Source organism: Neophocaena asiaeorientalis, unplaced genomic scaffold (assembly GCF_003031525.2).
Source record: "Neophocaena asiaeorientalis asiaeorientalis breed wild unplaced genomic scaffold, Neophocaena_asiaeorientalis_V1.1 scaffold69, whole genome shotgun sequence".
Classification (NCBI taxonomy): domain Eukaryota; kingdom Metazoa; phylum Chordata; class Mammalia; order Artiodactyla; family Phocoenidae; genus Neophocaena; species Neophocaena asiaeorientalis.
The window spans coordinates 622,020-634,097 of NW_020174373.1; the positions used below are offsets into that span (position 1 = coordinate 622,020).

At 48.2% G+C, this 12,078-nt stretch overlaps 1 protein-coding gene across 1 annotated transcript in view; it reads left to right on the top strand.

Annotated features, from left to right (window-relative positions):
- The first annotated feature begins 5,252 nt into the window (after positions 1–5,252).
- The window catches only part of GYG2 (glycogenin 2), a 31,051-nt gene continuing 24,225 nt past the window's right edge, over positions 5,253–12,078 (top strand). Inside the window, exons 1-2 of the mRNA XM_024756290.1 lie at positions 5,253–5,328; positions 7,501–7,642. Coding sequence (XP_024612058.1) covers positions 5,253–5,328; positions 7,501–7,642 — 218 coding nt within the window. The remainder of the gene's footprint in view (positions 5,329–7,500; positions 7,643–12,078) is intronic.

The following is a 12,078-nucleotide window of genomic DNA, read 5'->3' on the forward strand; positions in this document are numbered from 1 at the left end:
TTTTCCGTCCTCCAGGGACTTGGGTAGAATTCGGAATTCCTAGGATTATTTACCAGCGGGAAAGCATAATGAAATGGTGCGTTTAGGGATGGGGTTGAAGGAATCCGCCTGCGCAGTGTCTGGGTTTCAACTTGGCCTTGAAGGTGCTCATTTTCTCCCCAACCCGGCTAGGACGTGCCGTGATCCACGCCCCCTCCCCCAACCTGGACTGTAGCTTGTTAACCCTCTCTTCCCCTCGGGGCCAAAGAAATCCCCTCCTTCTCTCAGCTGGCGTCAAAACAGAGACACAGTTGTCAAGCTGTCACAAGTGGGGAGGGGGTGCTCCTGGCACCTGGCGGGTGGAGACCTGGGATGCTGCTTCACACCCCACAGGGCACAGGACGCCCCACATCAGAGTCACCCAGCCCCGATGTCAGCAGTGCTGAGGGTGAGAAACCCTGACTTAGCATCAGAGATTCTATCTTCTATTTATCAATCAACCTCTTTCTCGCTCTCATCTATATATTATAATTGTAATTAACCTATCTATTTTCTATTATCTATTTGTGTATCTATCCTGTCAATCTATCCACATGTCAATCATCTTCCATCATCTCTCTTTCTCCCTCTCTCTCTGGCTGTAGTTCGCAACCAGAGACAATTGTACTCCCCCAGAGACACTTGGCGATGCCTAGGGACGCTTTTACTGTCACAGCTGGGAAGAGCTACTGGTATCTGATGGGTGGAGAGCAGGGAGGCTGCTCCGCCCCCCACAGGGCACAGGACGTGCCCATGACAGCAAAGACTTTGGTCTTTGCTATCTATCTTTCTATCTTTGGATCTATCATCTACCTATCTATTATAATTCTATTATCATTTACCTGCTAGATCTATCATCTATGTATCTCTATCTGTCTATCTATGATTTATCTATCTATCTATCTGTCTATCATGATCTATCTGCGATTGTAGTTTGAAACTCTGCATGGCTCTCTCCCCAGGGGCACAGTTGGTGATGTGTGGAGTCGTACTTGGCTTCGTTTTGTGGGGTGTGGGTACCAGGGATGCTGCTCCACAACCCCAGTGCACAGGACACCCCACATCTGAGAGTCACCCACTTCTGAACGTCCCTGGTCCTGAGGTGGAAATCCTGCAGGCAGGTAACTTCTAACCCAGGGCAAAGGGAAAATTTTAGAATCTCACCACCCCGCACTGTGGACTGAAGGACGCAGACGCTGTCTGGGACGTTTCAAAGGGGACCTCTTGTCGGAACGCTCTGGCGGGTCCTTTTCCCCATATCTCCAGTGTCACACAGGAGCACTGCACCCCTGGGGCAGAAAGAGGCCAGAATGGGACCAAGGGGAATGACCCTGTGGCACGGATGAGTGGGGACACTTGGCAAACACTGGAGACAACAGTCAGACAAGCACAGAGGCTGGGAAACCGTCCCCTTCCTCTGGAAGCCAGGGCGCTGCTGGGGGCTGAGGAGACCTCGGGGCTCAGAACGGACCCTTCCTGAGACTGTCCGGCTGCGTCAGAAGCACCTGGGCCTCTTTCAGGTTGGCTGGCAGGGGACAGAAAACCAGCACTGTCATATTAAGTAAGTCAGAGAAAGACAAATATCATTTGATGTCACTTACATGTGGAATCTACAAAAACGATACAAATGAACTCCTGTACGAGACAGAAACAGAGTCACAGATGTAGAAAACAGACTTAGGGTTCCCAAAGGGGAAAGGGATGGGGGAGGGATAAATTAGGAGTATGGGGTTAACAGGTACAAACTACTGTACACAGAACAGATGGACAAGGACCTACTGTGTAGCACAAGGAGCGATACTCAGTATCCTGTTATAACAAGATGGAAAATAAACGGAAGTAGATTCTTTGTATTAATCTTTTATTAAAAAGCAATAGATTCTTTTCTATAATGGAAAAGAATTTTGAAAAGAATATACATATAACTGAATCACTTTGCTGTCTACTAGAAAGTAACACAACGTCGTAAATGAACTATACTTCAATTTTAAAAAAACGGTTAAGGAAAAAAACAAAACCAAACCCAAACCAGCACTGACTGCAGGAAGAGTCTTCCCCTGGTTGTTACTCAGATCCTGATGCTTCCACCAATGGTTCAGAAGCTGCAGGGATTTCAGGGAGACTTCTAGAGGCTCAGTAAGTCCCGCAGACATCTTGCAGCACCCCGATAATAAGTACGTGCACATAGTGCCCAGGGGGCGGGCAGAGGGGTCCGTGCTCTTTTCCTGCTTAGCGACATCAGCCACACTTTCATCGCATACGAGATCTGCATTCTGCAGACAGCGTGATGAGGTGGGGTCCTGCCCTAGCGTTTTCCAGCCAGCCTGGCCCAGCTCTGTCACCTGGATGCGATTTCTGAGACAGCTCTGAGCCCATCCGTGACGGGATGCTGAAAACACCTGCGGCATCTGTCCCTCGAGGCTGATGGCTATCCATCCACGGTGCTGTGTCTGTGGACAGATGCCCTGAGGCTCTGGGCACTTGCCTCATCTGTCTCCCCACATGGCACGGGGAATCCCCTTCTTATTCCAAGGCAAGTGAGCCCCGATGGCTTTTAAGCCTGCAAAGCCCCCTGTTCCCCATGGGGCATGAAAGCCCAGACAGATATCCCAGTCTGCTGGGCGATGGGTGACATCCACGCCTTACTGCGTTGATCGCTAACGAGGTTTAGCATCGGCTATGTCCTCTCTTAAGATTTTTTCTGTCGCTTCTTGAGCTTAAATTGTACCGGTTCCCAAAGTGTGAAGTGTGGAACCCTGAGGGGGCGGGTTCCCCGAGATCAGGACATCCGCGTGGGAAGAACTCCTTTGTCTTTGTTAAAACTATGTTGACGTTTGCACAGATGGTGGAGAAGCAACAAAAAAAAAGGGGGGGGGTCGGGGAGTGAGGCCTGCTGGGGCTATAGTTGGTGTAGTGGAGAGATGACCCCCCCTGGGACGCCTTCCACCCACACCCCAGGTGACATTTTCAGAGCAGGAAGCCCCGTTACTCAGGAATGTCCATTCCTTCTGTCGATCCGTGTTCCCTGGACCCTTGATCCCGCAGGACATGACAACGTGTTGGATGGGCAAGGTCCAGCAGGTGGGAGAATTCCTGAGATACCGCCTGGTTTCTCGGGCCCCTGGTGCTTACGCGCTCCTATGGCCCCAGCCAGTGGCTGCACCCTCCTTGAGGACAGCATCTGGCCCACTCCTCTCTCCTTCTCTACAACCCGCCGTGGCTCACAGGGTTCAGATGGCGACTCGTCCACTCATGCGGGCATGCACTCACACGTGCATTCATTCATTCCATTCGTCCACTCCTGCATTCACACGTTCATTAATTCACTCGCTCATGCATGCATTCATTCATAAATGTATGCCCTCGTTTATCGACTCCATTCATTCACTCATGATTCTCTCCCTCCCTGACGCACGTATTCAGCAGCCGAGGTGCCCATCACTCCATCACTCACTCATTGATTTTCAGTTACTCTCTCCTGCGCACACGCGCCGTGCACGCTTGCATGCCCCTTTCCTTCCCTCACTGAGCGTTCTTTCAGTAAGATCACGTTTCCAGCGTGGCCTCTGCCCGGGCAGCGCGCCGGCCTTGGGCCCGGCCCGGGAGGCCACTGCAAACGTTTACTTTGGGGCTGGCCGGTTAAAGGTGAGATGTCCGAGCGGAGACGCCGCAGACTCCTGGGCTGGGCGGGGAGGGGTCGGGAGCTGGGGGCACGCAAGGTCGTCCCCAACCCCTTAGCTCCCACGGTGCGCCTTCCCAGTGTCCCCCGGGGCTGGAGAGCTTGGTGTCCCTGGGGCAGGTGGAGATGGGGGTCTCAGCAGCTGGGAGGCGGGCGAGGTTTAGTATGGTCAGGGGGCGCTGAGGTTTGGTAATCTTCCTTCTGTGTAAAAGTAGCCCTTGGAGATGAAATGGGCTGGTTTGTTGGCCAGCGTGGAAACGCGTGGGCGTCTCACGGACGCGGAGACCCGTGGGAGTTCATGCCCCTATGGCTCTGGGAAGACAGAGCCTGTGGTTCCCCTCCCCCAGCCTCGCCCCTCGAGGTCAGACTGGAGGCGGAACTGGTTATTCCGGTAAAGATCCAGGGTTAATCTCGCAGCGGGGCGGCAGGCCGACCGTGGCCAGATGCTGGGGCTTCGGCGAGCCCTGGCCCCCCAGGGCTGCAGTTCGGTCCTGTCTGCCTTCTCTTGGGTCTGGAGTGGACATCCGATTTGGACAGTAGACTTCCAAAGCGTAGAAACGTGATGATGGAGAAGTTCCCTGGGGATCCAGTGGTTGGGACTCCGTGCTTCCAATGCAGGGGGCACGGGTTCCATACCTGGTGGGAGAACTAAGATCCCGCATGCTGCGACATGGCCAAAAAAAGCTCCCAAGAAATGTGGTGATGAAACATAACCTCCACCCGTGGGAAAGAGGCCCATCCTGGTTTTATCATGAAGACATCCCGTGCTTGCACCAGTCCGGGCCTGAACATGCACGAGCGCATTTTTCAGGAAAAAAAAAATCTGGTTACTTTTTATTCAGAGGAGCGATTTGGTAATTCAGGGAGCCGTTTCCATGCTTCTGTACCATGAGCGCATTTTTCAGGAAAAAAAAAAAATCTGGTTACTTTTTATTCAGAGGAGCGATTTGGTAATTCAGGGAGCGGTTTCCATGCTTCTGTACCTCCTCTGTGCCTTAGAGAGGAGAATTGTTGGGGCAGAAAAGGCACGTATCCTGCCGTGTGCTGCGCTGTGCTGTCAGAGTCTTCGCAGGGAAGCAGAAAAGTCTGTCTGTTCCAGGCGGCGGTTTGGAGGTCTGCAGAGTGAAAAACACGTTTTCTGCCAACCCGCTGGGGTCAATATAATGGTAGCATTCAGGAGGGTCGTTCGGACACATCGGCCACGGAATGTGCTAGAAAGAGCCCATCTGGGTGTTCAGCACTTTGCAGGGAACAAAAAACACCTTTGAGTCTAAGAGGAGGGGCAGAGGAGGAAGTCAGGATGTTAAACGGGGGGTTGGGGGTAAGGGGGGTGGGGTAGAGGAAGGCGAGGAAGAGAAGTAAACATTTCTCCCAGACCTGTTATAAAACTGTCAGCCGCCGCCGTCTTCAGGATGAGCTCGGTTTTTGCGGCAGTTTTTTTCCCCCCAACCTGGGGCTGGAGGACAGCCACCCGTTCTATTTCTGTTTTCCCACCCTGCACGCATGCCAAAATTCCCCTCGCCAGCGCCCTGCCTGGTGGAAACTCAGCCTTTCAATGCAGGAGGCTTGGATAATTGTGGCGTGTTTTTTCGATGCCACGCCCAAACCTGACAGACGGGGGTTTCTTAAAGGTAAGGTTGGAATCTGCAGACTTGTCCATGAAGTCTTCGGCGTTTGTGACATTAACATCCACTGGTCTGCCTTTGCACTTGAGATGGAGATTTTATCCAGGCATGATTTTGCACCATCATGCCCCGGCCCCTGGGGGCCGGGCTTTGGAGTCATGTGTCCTTGACCTAGAACGTGACGTTGAGTCTTGGGGTCGCTGGAGAAAGGGGGTCTTCTCTCCCCTGGGGCTGTCTTGTCATCCTGTTAACAGAAGCCATAATCCCTCCCCCTAGCAAAGGAAGAGTCCAGTAGTTCTGTAAAACCCTCTCTGCAGACCCAGCCGTGTCTGTCTCCTCCCCGAGAATCGGAAGCTCTGGACAGTTGCCCGTCGCTGCTGCCTGGTCCCACTGTAGCCCACCTGCCCCATGCCTCAGCCATCTGGGTCCCCAGAGACCTCCCAGATGATGTGGCTCTGTCTATAGATAGAGATACGTGATATAGATAGATATGTAGGTAATAGGTGAATGATAAACAGTTGGATAGACAGATGTTAGATAATGATAGATGGGTAGAAAAATGGCTGGATGGGTGGATGGCAAGACAGATATCTTTTAGGCTGCAGACTTGAGTTCTGAGGTTTGCTGTCGTTAATACTCTGCCCACAGTGGAAATGCCAGGAATTCTTATTCCCTCTTAATACAGGATAATGTGTAGACAGGAGCTTGTTGGAACAGGCACACTTGGGCGTTTACCCCAATGGAATGTCAAGGGTACGATGCCAGCTCCAGGAAAACCGGCTCCAGAAGCTTGGGTCCTGGTGTTCTGTTTGGCGTGACGGTGTCTTTGGGCCGTGCTCTGGGCAGGGCATGGTGGCTGGAGGGGAGGACCGTCTGGTCTTTGAGAACTGAGCTCTGTGTGTTCCAGCCGTGGGCTGTGAATTTTAATTTCTGTCGACAGCGGGAGAGCCAAGGCCTGGATTTCTTGATCCCTTTGTTTTTATCCTGGCAACCAGCTCCTGGGGGCCCCAGACTCACGTTGTTTCAAAGTCCCCGTTAAAGTCAATGTCACGAGTTCCCACTTAGATTCAAAACTGCCATAAATTGGATTGGCCGAGTTTCTTCCTCTGCTGTGGAGACATTAGGAAACCGAGAGCCTTTTGGTTAATGAGACAATATATTTTCCCTTCTCCCATCTCCTCGGCCTCATATATCCTCGAGTTGAAGTCTTTCCAACAAGTGGGTTGTGTGGAATTTAATTAATGGCTTTGGCCATTCCTTCTGAGAGCCCAGTTCTTTTGAGCTGGGTGGGAGTCCTCACGGTGACTCAGAAAATCCAAAGCTTTGTTTCCACCTGTTGCTTTGCGTTCGCCCAAGACCCAAATATTTTGGGTGAGTTTTTGAGACTTGAATGCAGAATCACCTAAGGGGTCTGAGCGACGCCCATTTGCCCTGTGGCAGCACCAGGAAGGTTTTTTTAAATTGAAGTCTGGACGATTTACAACGTTGTGTTGATTTCAGGTGTACAGCAAAGTGATTCAGTTATACGTATATATCTATGTTATTTCGGCGCGTTTCCCTGATAGGTTATTACAAGATAATGGATATGGTTCCCTGTGCTATACAAGTAGGACCTCATGTTTATTTTATATACAGTAGTTTGTATCTGTTAATCTGAACCAGGGAATTTTTTTTTTTTTTTTTTTTTTTTTGCGGTATATGGGCCTCTCACTGTTGTGGCCTCTCCCGTTGCGGAGCACAGGCTCCGGACGCGCAGGCTCAGCGGCCATGGCTCACGGGCCCAGCCGCTCCGCGGCATGTGGGATCTTCCCGGATCGGGATACGAACCCGTGTCCCCTGCATCGGCAGGCGGACTCCCAACCACTGCGCCACCAGGGAAGCCCCTGAACCAGGGAATTTTAATGATGCTCTACTCGGCTTTGTCCCACTCGTGTTTAGGGTTTCCTCTTTTCCTGTGTGTGTGTGTGGTTTCTTTTCTTTTTTTTTTGTTTTGAAGAAGAATTTTTTTTGCTTTATTTTGAAACAAAAGGATGCACGTGAAATGTCCTTGATGCGTATTTTAGAACAGCTATTCAGTTAGAGTCGTGAAGCTTGAGAGAGTTGGAGGTGACCCTCAGCCCCACCGTCCCATGAGACCCGTCGAAAACATAACCCTGTTGTTTTTGTCTGCATCCACAGTGTCTGACCAAGCGTTTGTCACGCTGGCTACCAATGACGTCTACTGCCAGGGGGCCCTGGTGCTGGGGCAATCATTGCGGGACCACAGGGCCACCAGGAGGCTGGTGGTGCTGGTCACCCCTCAGGTGTCCAACCTGCTCAGGTAAGACTCAGACACACACCTGGTCCTTCCTCCTGAAGACGCAGGTCCCAGCCATGGTTTGTGGGCCCGGACCACCAGCTGTCCTGGGGGGCCTCAGACACCTGCACAGTGCCCTCCGGTCGTTATTAAAGGAGGAGGCTCTGCCAGGGGTGTGGCCAACTTCAGAATCTTTGTAGACAACACTCTGTGTGGGTACCGTGTCTTGTCTCAACTACGGAAATTCAGATGCCAGTTATTTTGGGGGGGGAGAGGGCATCTTTGAGAAGCAACTGTCCTAAGCTAAGTTAAAGATTTTTTTTTACGTTTTTATTGAAATATAGTTGAATTACAATGTTGTATTATTTTCAGGTGTACAGGGAAGTGATTCAGTTATATGTACATACATATATATTCTTTTTCAGATTCTTTTCCCTTATAGGTTATTACAGGATATTGAGTAGAGTTCTGTGTGCTCTACAGTAGGTCCTTGTTGGTTATCTATTTTATATATAGTAGTGTGTATCTCTTAATCCCCAATTCACAATTTATCCCTCCCCCCTTTCTTCTTCGGTAACCATAAGTTTGTTTTCCATGTCTGTGAGTCTGTTTCTGTTTTGTAAACAAGTTCATTTGTATCATATTTTAGATTCCACGTATAAGTGCTATCGTACGTTATATGTCTTTCTCTGACGTACTTCACTTAGTGTGACCATCTCTAGGTCCATCCATGTTGCTGCAAACGGCATCCTTTCATCCTTTGTTATGGCTGAGTAATATTCCATTGTATACATGTACCACATCTTCTTTATCCATTCCTCTGTCGACGGACATTTAGGTAACTTCCATGTCTTGACTGCTGTGAACATTGGGGGGTGCATGTTTCCTTTTGAATTAGTTTTTTCCGGATATATGCCCAGGAGTGGGATTGCTGGATCATAAGGTAGCTCTGTTTTTAGTTTTGTAAGAAACCTCCACACTGTTTTCCACAGTGGCTGGATGCAACTTAAATACTACATAGAACACTTTGCTGATAAAATTGAAAGTAGGAAATACTTGATCCTTCTAGGGAAGTTCAGATGATCCACATTGACACCAGGAGAAGTGAAGCCCTTCTGTTGACCAGTAACAGTGGGAGAAATGGAGAATGTTATCAAAGGCTTATCTGGGGGAAGGACCTGGGCCTGGGCAATTGTAAGGGATGTTCTGTAAAACTGGGTACAGTAAATTGATTTCCATGCAAAAAGAACTATCTGAGCGCCTAGGGGGAAAAAAAATCAACGTGTTCCTTTATTTTAAGACATTGTGCTAATCTTGATACGGAAACTTGATTTACAGATTTGACTGTGTTTGCATATAGATGAGAAAAGCCCCCCAGTACAGATTATCAACAAGGTAACTCTAGCCCTGGAATAAAGAAATAAATGACGCTGGAGAAACAACAGGGTCCTACTGTATATTTAGTATTCTGTGATGAGCCATCATGGAAAAGAATATGAAAAAGAATGTGTACGTATGTATAACTGTGTCACTGCTATACAGCAGAAACTAGCACAGCATTGTAAATCAACTGTACTTCAATAAAATAAAGAAGACAAAAAAAGAAAGAAATGATGCTTGCTGTAAGAAAACAAGGATAGTTCATTGTATAAAAATCTATCATTGTAATTCATCACATCACTGTATCAGAGAAAGGCAATGATGTGATCCTTTTATATAAAAGTTGAACACATACCCACATGATTTCCAGGTAGATTTTGAAGATAAAGGTAAAATTTGAAGTGTAGGAAAATCTTAGAAGTCGAGACATATAGCTTCTCAGTCTTGGCGTGACTGACATCTGGGGCTGGAGGACCCTTGGATGAGGGGCGCCCTGTGCCCTGTGCAGCAGCATCCCTGGTCTCCACCCACCAGGTGCCAGGAGCACCCCGCACCCCCCGCCAACCCTCATTGCTTTCGTGATAATGAAAAACGTCTCCAGACACTGACGTAGATGATTGCTTCACGTGTCTGCCATTTTTAATTACACAAAGCAAAGGGTACCAGAACTGCTGTATGTCAGATGTATTTGTGTAAACGTAAAAGGCAAAACAAGCCAAGTAGGGAGCCCATTTACAAACTTTATAACGAGGAGAGGGTGTTGTCCAGAGAATAATGAAAGAACTCTTCCAGATGATAAGCAGAGATGGATGGATGGATACAACCAGGGTAGACGGCATGACCAAGTGATACGTACTCTGTCTTCACAGACATTGAAGTCATGTCACGTCAAACAGCTCAGTGATACTTATGACCCGTCAGGCTGGCAAATGTGTTTTTAAACGTCGGTGTTTTGGGGGGGGCGGGGGCGTGCACAGACCTTAGTCATTGACATTAAGTGATGTCATCAGTCTTTAGCCAAATTGGCTGTCACCCACTCTCCTAATAGTGTTTCAAATGAATGGATGCTCAAGGTGTATTTCTTCTTGCCTAAGATGATTCCTTCAGGCCCCAAAGAGAAAGAAAAGAGAAGAAAATACATTTGTGTGCAGCGGACGTTTCCCTGTGCCTGGGCCGCTGAGTCTTCACAGTCAGACCCAGGGCTGCAGTGGACCCGGCATTGGGAACGGTGACCCTGGGGGTAGCCACGCATCCTTGGGGGGACCTCTTTGTGGTCCCATCATCATCTCCTGAATCATGGTGTGCGTGGAACAGTTACATAGAACTGATAAAGCCAAAAAAACCAGACATGTCTGCTCTCTGCTAGATTCCTATCTCCTTAGCTGTCCAAAGCTGTCAGCGCGTGTTTTTCAGTCTTTCAGGGTACTCACAATGAACTGTAAAATGTTCAGAGACAGTGTTACAGAAAGACTGGGAAAGGCTCACTGAGGCAGACCTCGTTGCACTGTTGTAGAACCAGTTACGTATTTTGCGGTCGTTGGTAGGGTTGAGGAACGGTGCTCTATGATGCAGTCAGGGCAGTAGGACGTAAACAGTGACCTGTGACTCCAAATGACCAGGGGGCGGTGTTCAAGAGACTGCCATTCCTCCAGGCTGGGTGGTGCATCCATGGTTGGGGGAGTCTTTCTGCAGGGAAGGGGACCCAGTAGCACGTGCTTGTAGGTTCACACAAATTGCATTCTTGAAACTTAATTCTCCCTCCGGGAATTTAAGTTAAGGAGGCAAGGAGAGCTGAACAAAAGCCTGTAAGGACACAGGTGCTACTTGTAGTAACGTAGAATGACATATCTTGGCCCTCTACCTCCCTCTTTATACAATCGTGAGGATGCCATAAATTCCTTAAATAACTGGGTAAAAAGCAGGAGGAAATTGGTGATGACGTGGTATTTTCTTAGAGGGTGACTTTGAATACTGTGCAATGTGAAAGCACAAATGTGGAGTAGAAGTGGAAAAGCTACTAGAGAATAGAAAAGATAGACCCAGAAGCTCCAACATCTGTCTGAGACTGGGAGTTTCAGAAAGGACAGGAGTGGAGAGAAGGGATTCAAGGAAATATTTCAGCTCTGAGGAAGGATTTTTAGATTGTGGGTGTTCCCTGAGCATTGAGCAGAATGAATGAAGGAAACCCAAGTGTTGATACAGAAGGTACCATTTCAGAGCACGAAGAAAGAAGAAAATGTAATAAATGCGTTTCAGGTCTCGGCCTGGTTGAGACAGCTGAGGCCTCAAAGCTCTTAGACTAACTAATTTTGAAATGAAATGTCTGTATTCAGCTAAATGCAATTTGAAAGCAAAATCAAGATGTTTCAAATATGCAGAAGCTCAGCCGTTTTACCCCTCAAGGACCTTTGAGAAAAAATTACTTGAGGATATACTCAAGCACAATGAAATGTGAATCCAAGAAAGAAGAAATAGAATGTAAGAAGCAGTGCAAAACAAATAAATGAGTAATATTGAGAGTTAATTGGGAATGCATTGGTGAATAATTACGAAAATAATCTGGGATAAACAGTCCCCATGGGAGGTGGTTGGGGGATAAAAGAGGAGGGAGACAGGTGAACATACGCTAACATTCCTGTCTTGTCTGGGGTGAAGTTATAGATGATAACTATCGTTACATTTGATAGAAAATAGTAAGGTTAAATAGATGCGTTGAGGGTTTAAGGGTGGCAACCACCAGAGGACTAGAAAGGGTATAAACAAAAAACACGAGGGAGAGAAAAAAATCTAAACCAAGCAATGAAAAGTAGGAAAGAATTACAAAGAAGAAAGTACCTTTTTCAGGGCGTGATATGGAGTGTGTGATGTCTTGCTACTGGTGACATTAACCTTGGTCTCCTTTGGGGTATCTCTACTGTAAAATCATTATTTTTGTCTTTGTAATTGATAAATATCTTGGGGGAGGTACTTTTAGACTATGAAAACACGCTGTTTCTCCTCAAAACCTTTACTCATTGCTTTTAGGGTTCCTCAGTGAATTTTGTCTGCAACACTTATCCTGTGATGTTCATCTAATGGTG